Source organism: Pipistrellus hanaki (genome assembly GCF_964339955.1).
Source record: "Pipistrellus hanaki genome assembly, chromosome: 3".
NCBI lineage: Eukaryota > Metazoa > Chordata > Mammalia > Chiroptera > Vespertilionidae > Pipistrellus > Pipistrellus hanaki.
The window spans coordinates 78,922,956-78,942,906 of record NC_140505.1 but is presented as its reverse complement, the minus strand read 5'-3'; the positions used below and the strand labels follow the sequence as shown (position 1 = coordinate 78,942,906).

The 19,951-nt window shown below is 45.9% G+C and overlaps 2 protein-coding genes and 1 pseudogene across 10 annotated transcripts in view; 1 reads left to right on the top strand and 2 right to left on the bottom strand.

Annotated features, from left to right (window-relative positions):
* The window catches only part of RCBTB1 (RCC1 and BTB domain containing protein 1), a 108,294-nt gene extending 101,848 nt beyond the window's left edge, over nt 1–6,446 (top strand). Inside the window, exon 12 of the mRNA XM_084879400.1 lies at nt 5,168–6,446. Within this exon, the coding sequence (XP_084735526.1) occupies nt 5,168–5,272 (105 nt within the window). The 3' untranslated portion in view covers nt 5,273–6,446. The remainder of the gene's footprint in view (nt 1–5,167) is intronic.
* The window catches only part of SETDB2 (SET domain bifurcated histone lysine methyltransferase 2), a 93,244-nt gene that overhangs the window by 22,698 nt on the left and 50,595 nt on the right, over nt 1–19,951 (bottom strand). For all 8 annotated transcript variants that reach the window (XM_084879328.1, XM_084879332.1, XM_084879333.1 and 5 more), the window contains 2 exons: nt 7,671–7,792; nt 3,485–3,592 (listed from right to left, as the gene is read on the bottom strand). In XM_084879328.1, the coding sequence (XP_084735454.1) occupies nt 3,485–3,592; nt 7,671–7,792 (230 nt within the window). The remainder of the gene's footprint in view (nt 1–3,484; nt 3,593–7,670; nt 7,793–19,951) is intronic.
* LOC311618592 (proteasome subunit beta type-6-like) lies at nt 10,191–19,272 on the bottom strand (annotated as a pseudogene). Its single transcript has 2 exons — nt 19,185–19,272; nt 10,191–11,154 (listed from the first exon to the last, which is right to left on the bottom strand). The product of its transcript is annotated as a proteasome subunit beta type-6-like (transcript).

Below are 19,951 nucleotides of genomic sequence, written 5' to 3'. Positions count from 1 at the left end.
GATTGTTGTTGGTATCACTGGAAGGAATTGACCTCCAGGCCCACTGAATGTATCAGCTGTATCTACTCTGGGATACTTTCTATATTGGACACAGTCTTATAGGATCAGACTTGCAAAATTGCAAAAGCCTCTGTGCTCAGCTTGGATGGGGAGGAGTCTCAGTGCTGAGCTGACAGTCTTGGCTTCCCGTCAGCCCTGCCCTTGTGCGGGGGCCTGAGTTTCCGCCTGACCATCCAGATTCCCTGTGCAAGAGCGTGGGTGCCCCAGGGGCTCACCTGGAATTGGGTTGGGTCTCTGTAGTCTGGAGCTTCTGACTCCTTCTGCTATGGAGAGGCCGCAGCAACCTCCACAGTCAGACCTTTCTGCACGCACTCACTCACACATGACTGTAGACCCTGCCCGCTGCGGCTCTTGGCTCCCCCAGTCTCTGAGTCTCCAGGTGCCTTTCTCTGGACTCCATCCATATGAGCCTGGGTCCATGGGGCTTAGGCTGGGGTTGGGGTTCAGTACAGTTGGAAAGAGTTCAGTGCAATTGGGGATTTCCTTTCCCCTCTCACCAGCCAGGCATTAGGCCACCCTTCTGCGCACAAGTGTCTCCCTACCTCAGCACTTTGAAGCTCCCAATCTGATCCGTGAGCCTCTCTCCTTCTTTCTAGTTGTAGATTTCCCACTCTGCCAGCTTTCCTGTGGATTTGGATGACGTTCATTCTGTCTTTTAGTTGCTTTGAAATTGTTGTGTGAGGCGGCGGCTTAGGTACTTTCCTAGGCTGCCATCTTGGTTTTTCCTAGCAGCTAATTTTTAAGTTGATAACTTTGTATAGTCCACAAATGATGTTACAAATGAAAGGTTCCCCACCCCTGGTGCAGAGGATGAATTTTTGGCCAGTTTAACATGAGATGTTGTTAGATATCCATGCAGAGATGCCAGGCTGGTTTTCAGGGATGGAGATACAGAACCACTGGCATAAGTGTGGCATTGAAGCCATGAGGTCATGCAGGAAGGCTGACCCTCCCTGCTGAGGAAGGAGCCCGGGGGGAGCACTGGGCACTCCAAACTGGAAGGGCTGAGCAGAGGAGGAAAAGAACCCAAGGCACCCGGGACGCAGCAGCCAGCTTCGAGGTGAGAGCTGCACTGGCAGAGAGGATCCAGGAGGTCAGAAGAACAAAGTGCTCCAGAGGCAGGTACAGACAACTGCGTGAGGAATACTGCTGAAGCGTCAACTAAGGACAGAGAAGGAGCACTGCCACCGACAAGAGTTTTGTGTAAAAGAGAGGGTTTGTTTTTTAAGATGATGCGATCAGTTCCTCATCTCCATATGCTGAAGGGATGTGACGGAAAGAGGATAGAGGTAAATGCAAGGGTCTAGTCCTTAAGCAGGGAAGGGGACTGGTTGCAAAGTCCAAGAGGACGGTTAGCTTTGACCAGCGGGATGTCCAGGTGGGTCGAGGTGGTGGGTGGTGGTCTGGATAGGAGTTCCATCCAATGGTTGCCATTTTCTCAGGAAAAGTCAGGCAAAGAAATGTACAGCACCAAGAATTAAGCCTAATGTATACTATGCACTTTGAGTGTTCGTAATCTGTCGATGTAGGTTCATTATTTTGTAAGAAATGTACTTTCTGGTGGGGGTGTTGGTGGGGAGAGGCTGTGTATGTGTGGGTGGTAGGGATTGTATAATAAATCTCTGTACCTTCCCCTCAAACTTTCTGTGACCCTAGAATTGCTCTAAAAAATAAAGTCTATTTAAAAAGTCATTGACTTGGGGATAGGAAGATGAGGCGGAAGAGGTTTTAAAGAGAGATGAGGTGATATGAAACCGTAAATGTGGTGGGTGGGGCAACCCGTTGAGGTCTGAGACTATTACTCTAAGACCAGTCAGCACATCTGTGGGGTTTTCTCCAGTTGTTCCCAGCTGCTCAAGTGTGGGTGCTGCTCAGCCTCTGCAGACAGCAGATGCCTTTCCCCAGGTTGGGGCTTTGCTAGGAGAGGAAGGAAGTGGGCCGCGAGGAGAGGGGGAGCAGGGTGTTTGGAAGAGAGTGTCTGCAATGATGGACCATGGCTCTGAGCCGGGGCCACTGGTTGTGAAGAGGCCACTGAAAATCTGCTGGAGCTGGGTGAGCTGAGCGGATAGGACATGTCTAAAGAAAAATACTCTTCAATGTCTCCAGTGACCAGGGAAATGCAAGATAAAACTTTCTTTCAGACTGGCAAAAATTAATAAATTTGGATATTCATTTTTGTCAAGGGCTGGAAGCAGTGCTCTTTCATCCCCTATGTACAGAAGAATAAAGTGATACAACCCTTTTGGGGGACAGTGTGTCAGCAGGTTTCAAAAATTTTAAAGAGAATTCTCTTTGCCACTCAGCCATGCCACTTCTAGGAATATGCTCTACAGCAACCCTCAAACAAACACACAAGGATGTATTTACAAAGATGCTTACTGCAGCTTTAGTTGTTATAGTGAGAAACCGGAATCCACCCACTTCCTAACAACAACAGAATGGTTCTGTGCATTCTGGGACATCCTGAGGAATTCTATGGAGTCAATGCAGAGAACGGAGGTCATTTGCTTACAGTTTTATAAACATGCTATGTCCTTCTTGCCTTCCACTTATGCACATCCTGTTCCCTCTCTGAATTCTCCATTCCTCATCTTCATTTTCACCTGCAAGGATTCCTGAGCCCCAATTGCTGTGAGGTGCCTGCTTGCTGAGTGCCTTGAGCTGACCCTCAAACACACCAGGCTGCGCGGAAACTGCTCAAGTACGTGCTGACACCTTGCGAGGGCTAAATCAATGTTTCTCAGATCATTAACCCTCTCATGGTGGTGGCTAGGGCTTTAGGTACTTATACTTGCTGTACTGCTTGCTTGTTAAGCTGTGAAGGGCCTTTCACAAGGAAGTCTAAAGTAATGGACCCAGTACTAACCACAGCTCCAACGTAAACCCTGACTAGTTACAGTCACCTCTAGCAACTGGTGCAGGAAGAGGGGTGCGGCCCAATAAACACTCCGCAGGGCTCTTATTCCATGCTTGGGGATGAACCTTCTCTTTCCCTAAAGAAGAAAGCCTGAGGCTTCAGGTGCTTCCTGCAGCCACCCCATGACCACAAGGGAACCAGCTGATTTTGTGGACAGGAGAGCAGAGAGGATGATGGGCCCTTGATGACATCACCGAGCCATTGAAATAACTAACCTTGAAGCCAATTTCTCCTCTGGCTAAGTGAGAAAATAAGCATCTTTTTGTTAAAGCCATTTTGAGTTGGCATTCCTCCTACCATTCTAAGGCATATATACTTTGCTGATGAAGTATTTTAGAGTTTATTTTAAATTATTAAATGTTCAATTTGAGTTTCCAATACAGGTCCCACTTCCTTCAGCTCTGCAAGATGCATCTCTGTCCTTGGTTTATTAATCAAATAGACTTTCTTTTGAAGGTCCCCCAAGGGTCTATTCATCTTGTAAGTAATAATATAATTTATACTTACCAGCCTCCTTCCTCTGAAGATTTCTTTCTTTACTGCTTCCACATCAAAACTTCTATAACCTTGTTTTGGCTCATCCTCCTCACATTCCACAAGTGCTGACGAATACAGCTGCAGATTGGGAAAAGAAAAAACCCAGAGTATGCACAGAGTAATGGTGAAAGGTACAAGTCAGAAAATGGCACCAAAAAGCAATCAATAGGAGAGGAATGATAACATTTTTTTTTTGGGGGGGGGGGTGCAGATCACAAGCCACCCTGCTTTTCTTAGAAGTGGTCCCAATCCCAGGCATGTTTTCTATCCCATAACCCTGACCCCCAGGCTAACTGAACCTGGTTGGGGCTCTCACCCCACACTGGGCCAATCAGATTTTCTATCCTAGGAAAGTAGAACAAGCTCTGAGCCACGTGCTCAAAGCAAGCCAGTCTGTAAAAAGAAAAACAAAACATTTTGGCCAAGAGCGACCCTCTTCTCACAATCCAATAGCCCACAGCTGCTGCCTGAGCTTTCTGTTCATGTCGAGGTTGAAGCCTCGTGATGACTGGTTGAATGAATCTGTCTCTCACCCAGTGGGGCGAGCTGGGCCCTCCCTGGAGAAGAAACCTGGGTTCCCCAAGATATGTGATCAGTGCCGGGGCCCCACTAGCAGGTGTGAGAATCCTAAGGCAGGAGCTGAACGCGGAGGCCACGGGGGCATAGGGCACCAAGGAGACAGAACTGAACCTCACATCACCCTGCTTGGCCCCAGAGGATGGCTGGTTAGCCAGTGACAGATAAGATTCTTCAGGGAAGGAACAACCTAAGACAGGCACAGTCGAAGAGGGGCCATCAGAGAGAACTTGGGGCCAACAGAGGTGGGGCACAGATCCTCACCCCCAGAATTTTGCAGGAGCCTGAATCCTCACCCCTGCTGAGGGAATCTCCTGCCCCCGTGGCTGCTTAACCTCCCACGCCCAGCTCAAATGGGGACCCGGGTAAAAGACAGACACTTGGCTGACAGCAGCTGCCCTCGCACTACAAGAGTTGTTTGAGTTGTCTTGTAAACGGTGTGGGGAAGTGGGTTTTTGATATTTAAATTCAGCCTACCACCAGGAATGCTCAGGGCCTACTCAAGAAGGCAAATAATCCGTTCCCCTAATATTTACACGGTAAAATAAGATTGTTTTAGAGTAATAAATCTGACAGTAAAATAGTAGACAAGTTTTCAGGCTAAATTGGCTAGTTGAAATAGCGAATATCCTAGAAAAACTAATTGCACTTGACAAAAAGCTGTTCCTAAAGTGTTAACTAAAATTTTTATCGGTATTTCATCTCAGGATAAAATCTCACAATAGGAAATGAACTTAAAGCAGTCATATTATAGTGCAAAAAATTAAAATTTAAAAGCTATCAAGACTATATTATAAAATTTTCAAAAGCCTCCTAATATTTAAATAAAAAAAGGGGGAAAGTAGAAGAATATCATGTAAGGAAAAATATCCTGAAAGTAAATTACATCTAGAAAATTTGTACTTTAGAAAATTAATTGTAACACTATCAGCAAGACACCCATGAAAAACACACATGGTGTCAAAACAAGCCAGAGGAAAATCATTTGGGCAAAAAGTGAAAAAGGATCACAAATCAAGTTTATAGAAAATATTCCTTTATTAACTTTTAGTTGAGAATATGTTTGTATGTTTTCAGAAAACAACTCCGAGATCATGTGGATTCTGGCAACAGAGAGGAATTGACAGGACTACTCCAACCATGAAGACAGAAGAGAATCAGTTCAGAGATGGAAGTCACTGATGACACCTTACCATAATAGCAGTCAGCAGCTGTGTATCACTGCAGGTTGCCCAGGACCAAACCAGAGAGAGTTGGACCTGCATTACCACCATCCAGAACTGAAATATCATCGCTGACATGTACACATAAGAAACTGTTTGACATTGAAATTGGGTCTCAAAAGAACTGGTGGCCCAGAAAGAAGCTCACTACAGACTGATTCATATGCCTTTCAGCATAACGATTATTGCTTGTCTCATTTTTTATTCTTATAAGTATATTTCCAGTAGGACATGATCTCACTCATCTAGGGAAAATGGTGAACAACATAGACTGATGAACAGGAACAGACCCAGAGATAAGGAGCCAAGGGTCAGACGGTTGGACCTCAAAGGGAGGGTGGGGATAAAAGGGAGAGATCAACCAAAGGACTTATGTGCATACATATGAGCCTAACCAGTGGTCAAGGACAATAGGGGGTGGGGGCATGAGTGTGTTGGGGGGTGGGGGATTGGAATGGGGGGCTGAGGACAAATATGTGATTCCTAAATAAAGAAATTAATAAAAATAAATAAATTTAAAACAAAACAAAACAAAACAAAACAAAAACGAGGGCAGAGAGGACATCCTGGGCTCCTGATGGCTTACCAGTGCCTGTTTCTCAGACCGGCCTGCATGTCTGCCTTCAGGAGCCATGAAATGCCCAGCAAGCTTATCACAAAGCCCCTTTTATTTGTGTTACTTGAAACCAAAAGAATTCAACTACCTCTGAATTAAAGATCAACATAACACATATACTCAAATAGCAAAGGGCATGAAAAACAAAAATTTATGATACTGGATATAAGCAAAGATTTCTTAGAAAAAGCAGAATCTATTTAGAAACTATATAGAAAAAAATTAATAAGTTGGACTTTTTCAAAACAAAAACTTTTTGCTCATTGAAAGAATTGATAAAAAAACAAAAAAGCAAATCAGAGACTGGGAGAAAATATTCATAATACGACCCTAGCAGTTGTGGCTTAGTTGGTTGGTTATCATACTGTGTACCTAAAGGTTGCCAGTTTGATTCCAGGTCAGGGCACATGCTAGATTGCAGCTCAATCCTCAGCAGGGGGCATATAGGTGGCAGCCAATTGATTTTCCAAAGCTTTCACATAGATGTTTCTCTTTCTCTCCCTCTCCCTTCTTCTCTCTCTAAAAAAACACAAATAAATAAATAAATAATATTTAAAAAATATTCATAATATGTATAGCTGAAAAGTGTATCAGGAATATAGGAAAAACTCTTATAACTCATCAAAGAGAAAATAATAAAATATATAATAAAAGCCTAATATGCTAAGTGTCTGAATATTTGCTCAACTGTTTAACCAGTCACTATGATGCACACTGACCACCAGGGAGCAGACGCTCTGAACAATAGGTTAGCTTGCTGCTGGGGTCCGGCCAATTGGAACTGGGTGAGATGGGCCAGACATGCCCTGGAGCCCTCCCAAGGTCCCTCCCTGGCCCTGATGGGGCTGGGCCAGATGGGCCAGATATGCCTTGGAGCCAGGCAGTCCCTTCCTGGCCCTGATTGTGTATCAGTGGGGTCTCAATCATTGATCAGCTGCCTCCTGCACCACTTCCCTTACTAGGGATTGAGCCCAAAACCTGGGCATGTGCTCTGACCAGGAATCTAACCAGGGACCTCCTGGTTCATGGGTTGACATTCAACCATTGAGCCAAACCAGCTGGGCTAAAAAGCTTCTTCATAATTCTTTTTCTTTTCTTTTATTTTTTAAAAATATATTTTATTGATTTTTTACAGAGAGGAAGGGAGAGGGACAGAGAGTTAGAAACATCAATGAGAGAGAAATATCCATCAGCTGCCTCCTGCACACCCCCTACTGGGATGTGCCCGCAATCAATGTACATGCTCTTGACTGGAATTGAACCTGGGACCCCTAAGTCCGCAGCCCGACGCTCTATCCACTGAGCCAAACCGGTTTCGGCTAGGGCAATAATTCTTATTATAAATAAAATTTAAAGGAATCATAAGGTGATAAGATCTAAAAAATTAAAAAGTTAAAAAGATATCCTCCCCAAACTCCCACTTAAAAGCCCAAACCATGACCAACTCATCATTCTTTGTACTCAAAGTACCATTTTTCTATTTTGGTATAGTCTTCCCTAAAAAAATTCATGTATTTATTTTATTTTTGTTAATCCTCACAAAAAGGAATTTTTCCATTGGTTTTTAGGTAGGGAAGAGAAAAACATCAATGTGAAAGAGACACATTGATTGGTTGCCTCCTACATGGGCATACTTGACTGGAATCAAATCCAGGACCCTTCAAGCAATCCAGGGGCTGATGCAATATGCCCTGAGCCAAACAAGCCAAGGAAACAACTCCTGTATTTTCAGGTAACTTACCAAACAATTTTCATGAGCAGCTATTTCATCTGATTGTGCACAGTACAGGACACCACACTCAAGGCCTCTGGGACAAAGTGCACATACCCTTCTTTCCATCTTCTTTGAAACCTGCAAGACACCTGTAAGTGATAACCCTCATAAGAAATGAAAAAGTAAGACCACCAACTTACACCATACACAAAAATAAACTCAAAAGGGAAAGAGGACTTAAGCATAAGATGGGAAACCATAAAAATCTTAGAAGAACCCATAGGCAGCAAAATATCAGACATATGTTGTAGCAATATCTTTATTGATATGGCTCCTAGGACAATGGACACTAAGAAGAAAATAAACAAATAGGACTACATCAAAATAAAAAAAAACTTCTGCACAACAAAAGAAACCATCAATAAAACAACAAGAAAGCCCACTGCACGGGAGAACATATTTGCCATTGATACTTCCAAAAAGAGTTTAATCTCTAAAAATTATAGGGAACTCATACAAATTAACAGAAGGAAGATAAACAATCCAATCAAAAAGTGGGCAAAGGACCTAAATTGAATCTTTTCAAAAGAGGACATACACAAGGCCAAGAGATGTATGAAAACATTCTCAAAATCACTAATCATCCAAGAGATGCAAATCAAAATGACAATGAGGTATCATTGCACACTTGTCAGAATGGCTATCATCAACAAATCAACAAACAAGTGCTGGCGGGAATGTGGAGAAAAAGGAACCCTCGTGCACTGCTGGTGGGAATGCAGACTGGTGCAGCTACTGTGGAGAACAGTATGGAGTTTCCTCAAAAAGTTAAAAATGGAACTCCCATTTGACCCAGTTCCACTTCTAGGAATATATCCCAAGAAGACAGAAACACCAATCAGACAAGACATATGTACCCCTATGTTTATTGCAGAACAATTTATAGCTAAGATTTGGAAACAGCTTAAGTACTCATCAGCAGATGAGTGGATTAAAAAACTGGTACAGCCCTAGCTGGTTTGGCTCAGTGTATAGAGCATTTGCCTGCTGACTGAAGGTTCCTGGGTTCAATTCTGGTTGAGAGCACATGCCTGGTTTCAGGCTCAGTAACCAGTGTGTGTGTGTGTGTGTGTGTGTGTGTGTGTGTGTGTGTGTGTATGGGGGGGGGGCATGCAGGACGCAGCTGATCAATGATTCTCTCTCATCATTGATGTTTCTATCTCTCTCTCCCTCTCCCTTTATCTCTGAAATCAATAAAAATGTTTTAAAAAAACACACCTATGGTACATCTAAGGAATACTATGTGACGTAAAAAAGAAAGAACTCTTACCATTCGCTACAGCATAGATGGACATGGAGAGCATTATGCTAAGTGAAATAAGCCAGTCGGAGAAAGATAAATATCATATGTTCTCAGTCATTTGCAGAATATAATGAACAACATAAACTCATGAACAAAAACAGATGGAGAGACAGAGAAGCACTGAACAGACCATCAAACCTCAGAGGAAAGGCAGGGGTGGATGAGGCTCAACCAAAGGCCTTGTATGCATGCATATAAGCCCAGCCCATGGACACAACAGTTGTGGGGAGGGTGGGCATGTGCTGGGGCGGGAGTGGCCAGGAAGAGGTCAATGGGGGGAAAGGGAGACATGTAATACTCTAAATAATAAACAATTTAAATTAAAAAACAAAACAAAACAAAAGAAAGGCACTTGTTTTTATGAGAGATTTTCAATTTACAGGAAAAAAGAAATCGGGATCCAAGTAGAAAAGCAACTTACTTTGCATTTTTAAAAAATATATTTTTATTGATTTTAGAGAGGAAGGGAGAGAGATAGAAACACCGATGAGAGAGAATCATTGATTGGCTGCCTCCTGAACGCCCCATACTGGGGATCGAGCCTGCAACTTGAGCATGTACCTTTGACCAGAATCGAACCTGGGACCCTTCAGTCTGCAGGCTGACGCTCTATCCATTGAACAAAACCGGTTAGGGCTTACTTTGTAGTTTTTAATGTCTTAATTAAAGAAAACACTAATGAATTCATTTCAAATATCCAAACATGAGAAAAACTTTTATTCAAGAAATGCAAACATGCCGAAACCGGTTTGGCTCAGTGGATAGAGTGTTGGCCTGCAGACTCAAGGGTCCCAGGTTCGATTCTGTCAAGGGCATATACCTTGGCTGTGGGCACATCCCTGGTAGGGGGTGTGCAGGAGGCGGCTGATCGATGTTTCTCTCTCATAGATGTTTCTGACTTTCTATCCCCCTCCCTTCCTCTCGAAAAAATCAATAAAATATATTTAAAAAAAAAAAGAAAGAAATGCAAACAGGAATTTAAATTGAAGCTTTCAAAATTTTGCCTTGCCTATAGTAAACTCTCAGTAATTACTACTGTCATTACAAATCAAAGAAAACAATGGTGTATTCAAGAAACAGTGCTCAGTCCCTGGAAGGTGTGGTTCAGTTGGTTGGGAGTGGTCTTGTGCACTGAAAGGTTGCTGGTTCAATTCCAGTGCTAGGGGCATATAGGAGGCAGCTGATTCTTTTTTTTTTTTTTTTTTTCCCCCTCCTTTTCTTCTTCTTCTTCTTTTTTTTTTTCTTTTCTTTTTTCTTCTTTCTTTTTTTTCCCTTTTTTTTTTTCTTCTTCTTCTTTTTTTTTTCTTTCTCCTTCTCTTTGACAAACTGTTCATTGAATTTTGGGTCAGTAGGGGGTGTCTCTTGTTGTATCCTAGAATCCCAGGATTCAGGGAGGTGGTAAACTGGCAATGAAGAATTTGGGGATCTGGTCTCCCAAGAGTACCTGCCGCTCTACCCCTGATTTTGATATGGATGCCAGACGGGTCACCCCACCCCTCTCCATGGCCAAGGCGAGAGCATTAGCAGTGAATTGCAGACACTTCCTTGGTCATACCTTCCCGGTAGGTAGCATCGACATAGCCATAAATATAGGAGCTTCCAGAGCCTCCAATGGCAAAGGACTGTCTTACCATCATCCCCCCATGGGCACCGAGTACACCTGCCCTCCTTCTTGGGAGTCCCAGCCTGCAACGATGATTCCTGCCATCAGGTCTTCCCGGCATCGGTAACACAGTTCCTTAAAGAGGCTGGCTGCAGTGTACAGAGGAGGCTCATTCAGCTCAGTGCTCTGGAAACCACGGTGACAGGTAACCGCATCAGCTACAGCCCGGGCATCCGCTGCAGAGCCGGAGCGGCAGCAGAAGATTCCATCATGAATGGGGGTTAGCTTGTCAGTCACTGGGCTGGCGATGTAGGACCCAGTGGTTGTTCGGGAATCGGCCCCCAGAACCACGCCCCGTCGGACTGAAGGGCCATGACAGCGGTCCCTGTGGAGGCTCCCAGTTTCCCAGGACGGAGGGGGGGGTGGCCTCCGGCCCCAGCGGGTTTGGACCCGCTCCTCTGCTGCTAAGGTGGCCGCCGTCTTTCTCCAGGAGGCAGCTGGTTCTGCTCGCACACCGATGTTTCTCTCTCTCTCCCTTCCTCTCTCTTAAAAAAAAAAACCTTTTTTTTTTTTTTTTTAAGAAAAAAGAAAATAGTGCTCTAGTTAGCTACCTGTAAAAAAAAATTTTTTTACTATGTCATATATAATTCAAAAATAAATTTGGGGTGAATTAAATAAGCAAATGAGAAATGTAAATGTTCTTTAATCTAGCATTATAAGTTAGGGAAGAAAAATAATGAAGGAAAAAAATTTTTAAAGAGGGAATGGAAGAAATGAAAGAAATCTAAAAGGTTTGGAAACAGCCTATCAGCAGAGATGAGCTAGGAAGAAAAAAGGAGAGGCAGAAAGGAAGGAAAAAGTCACCTGTTCCTAATACGGCATTGGCCATAATTGTCCATTTAACATTTCTATGCCATTTTCTGTGTTCATCCTTTTATTCATTTGGCTTTATTTTACTACTCAACTAGAGTCCCGGTACATGAAAATTCGTGCACTTGGGGGGAGGGGGTCCCTCAGCCCAACCTGTACCCTCTCACAGTCCGGGACCTTTGGGGGATGTTCACCTGCCAGCTTAGGCCCACTCCCCGGTGACTGGGCCTAAGTTGTCAGTCAGACATCCCTCTGGTAGCCCAGGAGCCCCTGGGGGATTCCTCTGGGGAGCGGGCCTAAGCCATAAGTTGACATCCTCAGTACTGCTGAGTAGGCGGGAGAGGCTCCCGCCACCACTGCTGTGCTGGCCAGCCATTCTGGCTAAGTGGCGCTCTCTCTGTGGAAATGCACTCACCACCAGAGGGCAGCTCCTGTATTGAGCGTCTGCCCCCTGTGGTCAGTGCGCGTCACAGCGATTGGTTGTTCTGCCATTTGGGTCAATTTGCATATTACCCTTTTATTATATAGGATGGTGTTTTAAATTTAGAAGAGGTTAAGCACTTAAGTGGTTTTTAAAGTGAGGAGAGAGAGGTGAGGGAAGAGGGGGAAAGGAGGGGGAGAGGGAGATTGTCTACCTCCTGCACATGCCTGGACTAGGAATCCGAAATCTAGTTATGTACCCTGACAGGAAATCCAGCAACCTTTGGTGCACAGGGCAATGCTCAATCAGCTGAGCAACAGCAGCAGGGCTTTTCGTCGCTCTTATATTAGAGCTTCCATTTCACATTCAGAAGACTGCATTTTGGAGATAACATTTATTTCACTTGCCAAGAATTTGTTCTTTGTTTCCTAAAACATAATTCAAGCCAGCAATGTGAGCCTTAGATATAGCATAAAACTTCTAGAAGCCTCACTAAAAAATAGCAAAAAAAGAAACGGGAAATTAATTTAAATCAATCAACTATATCCAAAATATTATCCTTCTGAGGAGACAGAGGGAAACTAGATAGTCAGGAACAGGGATCATGGGGAAGTAAAACTGGGGAATCCAACTAGGCGGAACTGCTAAGGCAACCCAGCTGGGCCTGGAAAGAAGGCATGTAAGAGAGACAAACTAAAATGTGTGGCTTGTTGCTAAAGACAAACAAGTTGCAGATAACCAATCACAAGGCAATAAGACATATAGTCCAATTTCAAGGATGTTGCTATGACAAAATTATTTGAAAAGACCAACCAAGAACTAGCAAGGCTGTATCCACCCTTAAATTAAAAAGCACAAGCTCGTCGTCCCCTCTCCCCCATGTGCGCTAGATTCCTGGGTTGATAGCAAGAGACATGCTCCTTGCACCCACGTGGCTTATGGCCATGTGGGGCTCCACGCACGGACTAACAGACTTCAGCACCGACTGTCACGGGGAGAGGAAGCTCTGGGCACCGGCCTGCTCCTGGAGCCGCAGCTGCACCTTTCCTAGGGCTGGCTTCTCTCAATAAGCTCTGCCTCCGTTACTGGTTTTGCCCGTGACTTCATTCTTTCACTTCCCGAGATAATGAACTCGGACTCAAAACCCCACATTTTGATTTCACTCTCAACATTTAATCAATATAAAAATTAATTTATTCTTTTGTACTGAATCTTAAAAACTAGTGTACTCAATGATGTCACATTTTAAGTGCTCAATAGGCATATGTGATGAGTGGGTACTGTACCAAATGGCTCGGCCAACGATATAAAGAAATATGAGACAGAATTGCTGTCTGCAAGAAACTTAAAAAATAAACAGGGGACTAAAGCAATTAGAAAAATAAAATAACAAGAAATGTCACCGAGATCCAAGACCTAAACTGCTGCCTTGCACAACAATTTTAAAACTATAATTAAAAGACAAAACACCTATCACCCAGAACTACAAAAAAAGCTGGCTGAGTGGAAGTTCTACAACTGGAAGGAAAGAGAAAAGAGAATCAGGGCACAAGTGCTGAAAGCTGAGGTAACGGAGGCACGTGCGTGATCCGGGCTGGCGGCGGATCCGGCTGGCGGCGGGCGTTGCTTTCTTCAACCCGAAGGGAGACAAGCTCTTAATTTCTCTGAAATCCAGTTTCTGGGGAGATGCTGGGGAAGCAAACTCCTACGGGGAGAAGCTGGACTGTTTGCCATTGGGTCAGAAAGTGAGGGTGGCTTGCTTGCAGAGCTGCGCACAGGAATAATTACTTGCTGCACTGGGGTGTGGGACATGGGGACGAGGTTGGAGGTGTGGGGAGGGCGGGGGGCTGGCAGCCACTGCTGTTTGCCATGCCCTAGCCTGGTGATGCCCTGAGACCCTGCCCCGCACAACCTACAAGCCCACCCAAGCTCCAAAGCAGCAGCTTTTGCATATGAATGGCTTTCTCTATCACAGCTTAACCTAGCAAATTTGCAACCTGGTTCAGACAGCTCCAAAGCCTCCAAGCCCCAAGCAGGGAGGAGAGGACTGTGGTTCTCGCTGTAGCTCCTGCAGGGTGGCCTCAGACAGTAGCTGACCTGCACCCCATTGGAGATCCAGAAGCCAGTGTACCTAGTGGTTATTATGAGACACCAGATTTCAACTCCTCACATCCCTAAGTGATACATTCGGGAGGCGGACTTAGTGAGCATCAAAGCCCCACTGAAACAGGCCTGCACCATAAGCATGTCCCCAGTGACCTGGAGGTCAATTCCTCCCAGTGTACCAACAGCAATCAAGGCTTGACTACACCAAGACTTTGCACTCAGCCCACAAAGGGGTGCACCTAGAGAGACCATCTCAGGTGATGGGGAAGCTGAGCTACTGGCCCCTATAGGTCACCTACCACAAAAAGCCACTCCATCAACACAGGGAAGCAGCCAAAATGCAGAGACACAGAAACATGTCACAAATGAAAGAAATGGAGGAAAGCAAACTACTGGACAACACAGAGTACAAAACCACATTTATAAGGTTACTCAAGAATCTTCTAAACCGCTGGGAAACTTTAAGAGACCTTCAATGACCTTAATGAGAATGCCAAAAAAATGGAAAAGGACCAGTCCCAAATTAAACATACACTTTCTGAAATGAAGAATATACAGAAACTCAATTGTAGATCAATGTACCCCAAGAATCAAACCAAAGATCTTAAATATAAGGAATCAAAAAACACCCAACCAGAAAAACAAAAAGAAAAAAGAATAAAAAAATATGAAGATAGTATAAGGAGCCTCTGGGACAACTTTAAGTGTACGAGCATCCGAATTTTTGGGGTGCCAGAGAGAGAGAGCAAAATATTGAAAACCTATTAGAAGAAATAATGACCGAAAACTTTCCCCACCTGGTGAAAGAAATAGACTTACAAGTTCAGGAAGCGCACAGAACCCAAACAAAAGAAATCCAAAGAGGATCACACCAAGACACATCATAATTAAAATGCCAAGGGCAAAAAACAAAGAGAGAATATTAAAAGCAGCAATAGAAAAACAGTTACCAACAAGGCAGTTGGGGTGGACCAGGCCTGCAGAGAAGGGCAGTTAGGGACAACCAGGCTATCAGGAAAGAACATTTAGGGATGACCGGGCCAGCAGGGGAGGGTAGTGTGTGTGGGGGGGGACCAGGCCTGCAGGGGAGGACAATTAGGGGTGACTAGGCCAGCAGGGGAGGGCAGTTAGGGGTGACCAGGCTGGCAAGGGAGTGGTTAGGGGTGATCAGGCTGGCAGGCAGAAGCAGTTAGGGGCAATCAGGCAGGCAGGCGAGCAGTTGGAAGCCAGCAGTCCTGGATTGTGAGAGGGATGTCCCACTGCCCACTTAGGCCCAATTCCAGTGGGATCCCAGATTGGGGAGGGTGCAGGCTGGGCTGAGGGACACACCCCCCCCCCCCCCCCGTGCACAAATTTTGTGCACCGGACCTCTAGTATATTATAAAAGTACAGCTAGGATAGAAGATTAGATGACCACATCAAAAGGAAGAACATGAAGTATAGAGAGAAGTGGGTCATAATCTATAATTATGAAATAATATTCCACAAGGTGGCATTTGCATTTCTTCTCTGATAATGTCCTTAGCCCATTTTTTTTTTTTTTTGTATTGGGTTATTCACTATTTTCTTATTTATAAAAGCTCATCATCTATTCAGAACACTAACGCTTTGTTAGCCAAATATGTGGTCCTTTGTGGGGAAGCATGGGACTTGGTTGGAATGTCTGTAGGGAGGATTCCCCAAAAGGTCGGAGGCCTCCGGGGGGACCTTGCCAAAGGCAGCAGCCCCTACCTTGTCTTTTCCAAAAAAGGCTGACCCCCTGGGTGTTTACTAGAATCTCTCTGTTTAGACTTCAAAACATCTTTGTTTAAAAGACACTACAGCCGAAACTGGTTTGGCTCAGTGGTAGAGTGTTGGTCTTTGGGACTGAAGGGTCCCAGGTTTGATTCCGGTCAAGGGCATGTACATTGGTTGCGGGCACATCCCCGGTAGGGGGTGTGCAGGCGGCAGCTGGTCGATGTTTCTCTCTCATCGACGTTTCTAACTCTCTCTCCCTCTCCTTCCTCTCTGTAAAAAAATCAATTAGTAAATATATTATAAAAAAAAAAAAAAAAAGGACACTACAGATGCAGGTACTTTCTCAGGGATGCTCATCCTGCTATTGTATCTAAAGCTTAATATTAGTTCAAGCTGTTGTGACAATAAAAGCCTAAGGAGGCAGGCAGACAGGGCTGTCTGCTCCCTCTGGGCCCTCTCTTTCACAGACCCTGGGTCAGAGTAATCATTCATCCCTCGTTCAGGGTCTGCCGGTCAGCTCCAGCAGTCTTTTAACTTTTTTATAATGTTCTTTGATATACAGAATGTTTAAATGTTTTATTTTATAAATTATATCAATATTTTATTTTACAGTTTCTACTCCTGAGTGAGGGGACATAATTTAGAAATACTTCTATTATATTCTAGAATTTTAATTTATTTTTTTAAATTAAAATATTAAAATGAAATTAATATTATTGTAAAGAATGAGATGGAACTGTAACTTATTTTCATAATGATTAGCCACTGATTTAAAAATCTCCTTTTCATATATTTAATTATTACATTTATTTGGGCTTGTTCCTATACTTCTTTTGTTCCAATGACCTGACCTGTCAATTTCTGCAACAATACTACACTTTACAATTTTTAACACTTTAGAATATATTTTAATATTTGACAACACAAAGCCCACATCTCAGGATAAAAATGGGGAAAATTCTAGTATTTTATTCACCTTATTCTACTTTGATAGAATACTGTGTTATTATTTAAAAAAAACACTCATATTAGAGTTTGTAAAGCACAGGTTAAAAAAAACGTGTCAAACAGCCTGGCTGGTGTAGCTCAGTGGTTGAATGTGGATGCATGTACCCAGAGATCCCAGGTTCAATTCCCAGTCAGGGCACATGCCTGCGTTTCAGGCTCCTTCCCCAGAATGGGACTGCAGAAAGCAGCAGATCAATGTTTCTCTTTCATTGATATTTCTCTCTCTCCCCCTCTTTCTCTTTAAAATCAATAAATTTTTTTTTAAAGTTTCAGTTAAATTATTAGTGCTAAAATTCTCTGATAAAATCCTGTGATAATGTTTGACAGGATATGCAGTGTCCCTTGTTGTAGAAGAGCTACACATTTCCCCTTTCCTGTGAAAAGCTGGACCTTCAGACTAACACACTGCATTGGCGGAGCTGTCAGGCTGCAGATGCCTGAGCATGTCCTCTGTGCCTGCCCTGGGGACTCTGCCATCTGAATTGCACCCCCAAGTCCACAGGCTCCCTCAGAGGGTCGGTACCTGGGCACACAGCAGTGCTGGGCAGCACAGTGCTGCGCTGTCTCCTGGAGTTTGTTCCCGGTGCTGATGGACAGAAACCCAAAGTGGTACACACAGGCTCCCCCTACTGGCCTTTTCCTGCTAAAGCACCCCTTCATCGTAGTCTCCCAAAAGATCTTGGCGCTTCTAACTTGTTCTCTTCTAGACTGAAGGATGTGCATGACTCTCTGTAGTTAGCGGAGTTACGGTACATTAGAGGCTTTTACACAGACAGGCATTCCTCACTGTCTGAATGCTTGCTACGTGTCGCCTGAAACTCATGGAACAAATACACTTGGATAACTGATATCCCTCACAGTCTGAACGGGAACTACAGGCTCGGACAGTGAGGGAGTGATACATGCATCATGGGGGCTAGGATTTTAGGGGAAGAGCCCACTGGTCTCCCTCAGGAGCTGAGATTGAGGACACTGCGGATAAGCAGGGCTTCCCGGGGTCCTTCTCCTGGGTCTAGCAGGCCGAGGACTCAGACTGTCCTGACAAGACCCATAAGGCATTGAGGGGGTGGCAGAATCATCAAGATGGGCTGGGGCTAAATCAGATCAGGGCATGGGTGCACTGTAAGCCAAAAAGATTATTCGGGGGTGGGAGGGAATGAGACTACTGGAGGACTTTGAGTAGGAGAATCACATTTGTTTTCTGTGTTTTAAAGGTCATTTGGGGCTGCTGTGCAGACGAGGCTAGAATAGAAACCAGAAACGAACAGTCCAGGCAGGAGATGATGGTGGCTTGGGGCTGGATGGTAGTCATGGAGGAGGTGACAAGTAGTGAGGCTCACGATATATTCTGAAGACACACTGACTGGTCTGACTAATGTGTTAGGTGGGAAGTGAGGAGGAAAGTGAGGCGCTGAGGGTGCCTTTATGGTTTCTGGCCTGAGTAACTGGGTGAATGAAATGGGGGGCTGGTGGTTGAGCAGGTCTGGAGTGTGTGGGAGCGGGTGTATGTGGGGGAACAAGAGTTCTCTTTCAGTGTGAATCACTCCAGGCATCGATACAGTGGGTTAGGAGAGTCGCAGTTTGGAGAGAAGGTCAGAATGGAACCTCACCTCCAGTGACTCCTCCTCTTGCACTCCAGCTATACACATGCCAGCTATTCATCTGCCTGACTTGCGGTTGCCACATGTGCTTTGTGAGGCTGATGCTTTTAGTCATGTCATCACCTGCCTGGAACACTTTTTGAACCTCTCTCTCTCTCTCTCTGACCGACTTGCCCTTTGAAACAGAGAACCATGTACTAGCATCCAAAAAGCTTTCTGGGAACACCAGGCTGAGTTGGGAGCCCCTCATCCTGTGCCTGCGTGGTGCTAACCAGGTCAGAAGCCAGCTGCCTACCAGGTTCTCTGCACCCCAGCACTTAGTCCTGCATCCGCACACAGTAGGAACTGCGTTCCGGTGTGAGGGAAGGAGCGCGCTCAGATTTGCTTGGCTTGGGGGGGGGGGGGGGGGGGGGGGGCGCAGAGCCCCTGAGGCCTTGGCTCCTAGTGCAGGGGAGGGGTGGCTCCCAAACGGCACGTTCTCCCCCAAACCGCTTCCCCAGAGCCAGCGACCACTCCCCCTGAAGGGGCTGGGGTGCCCTCCTCTCCGCACCGCTCGGACCCCCGCGGTTTTACAGAGAGGAGCCCCGAGCTCGCTTCGCCGGCCCCCCGCAGGGGAGAGGGGTCCTACCGGCCCCCCGCCCCGGCCCCGGCCCCCCGCCCCGGCCCCGGAGGGGACCCGGTGGAGCGAACTCCGCGGGGCCACACGCTGATGGGCCAGGACCGTCCACGCGGCCCGGCGGCCGGGAGACCGGTCGGCCCCGGAGGGGCGCGCCCAGGAGGTCCCGGCGGGACCGGGTCCGCCGCCCGCCGCCCCGCTCCGCCCCGCACTCACCGCTGGGGCCGGGCGTCGGGGCCGGCGCCTCGGGGCCCCCGGGCTTGGCGGCGGCGCCGGCGGCGGCCCGGGCCGGCGCGGGCTCCATGCCGGGCTCGCTCTGTGGCTCCGCTCGCGCCCGGAAGTCCGCCGCCGGTTCGGTTCCCGGAGGCCCGGAAGGGCTGAGCCGCGCCGGGGGGGTCCCCGGAGGAAACGAAACCTGCCTCGCCCCCGGTCCCTGAAGAAGAAATGAAACCTAGCCTCGGGTGTGCAGATCGACGTCCCTGCCAAACCTCCAGATTCGAGTTTGAATTTAACTTTTTTTGGAGGCCAAAGCCCCTGTGTTGTTGGAGAAATGACCGTTTTTCTGAGAGGTTCACAGTTTCTATTAAAAATTTTATTAAATTGATAAAATTGTTGGCGAAAGGAGTCACTTGCTGACATGACAAGCTGAGGGGGGGAGGGGGGAGGAGGAAGGCTGCATGGTGGTCTTGCAAACTCAGAGCCCTAAAGAAACCACAGAGGATGGTCTGAAATTAAACTTTAACTGAGAGCAGTGATGGTGGGCAGTGAGGGCCTAGGCAGGTGTGCCGGGCCTGATGGCGGAGAGGGAACCGGAGAGTGGGGGCGGCTGAAAGGCTTAGCAGACAGACACGCCGCTTCCTGAGACAGCGGTGCACCCCACAAGCTGGGTGTGATCAAGATGTTTACAACATTTTTGTGGGTTTCAATCTTACTCAACTACACGCACCTGAACTCTATCACTCAGGCGCGGGGGACCACGTGTT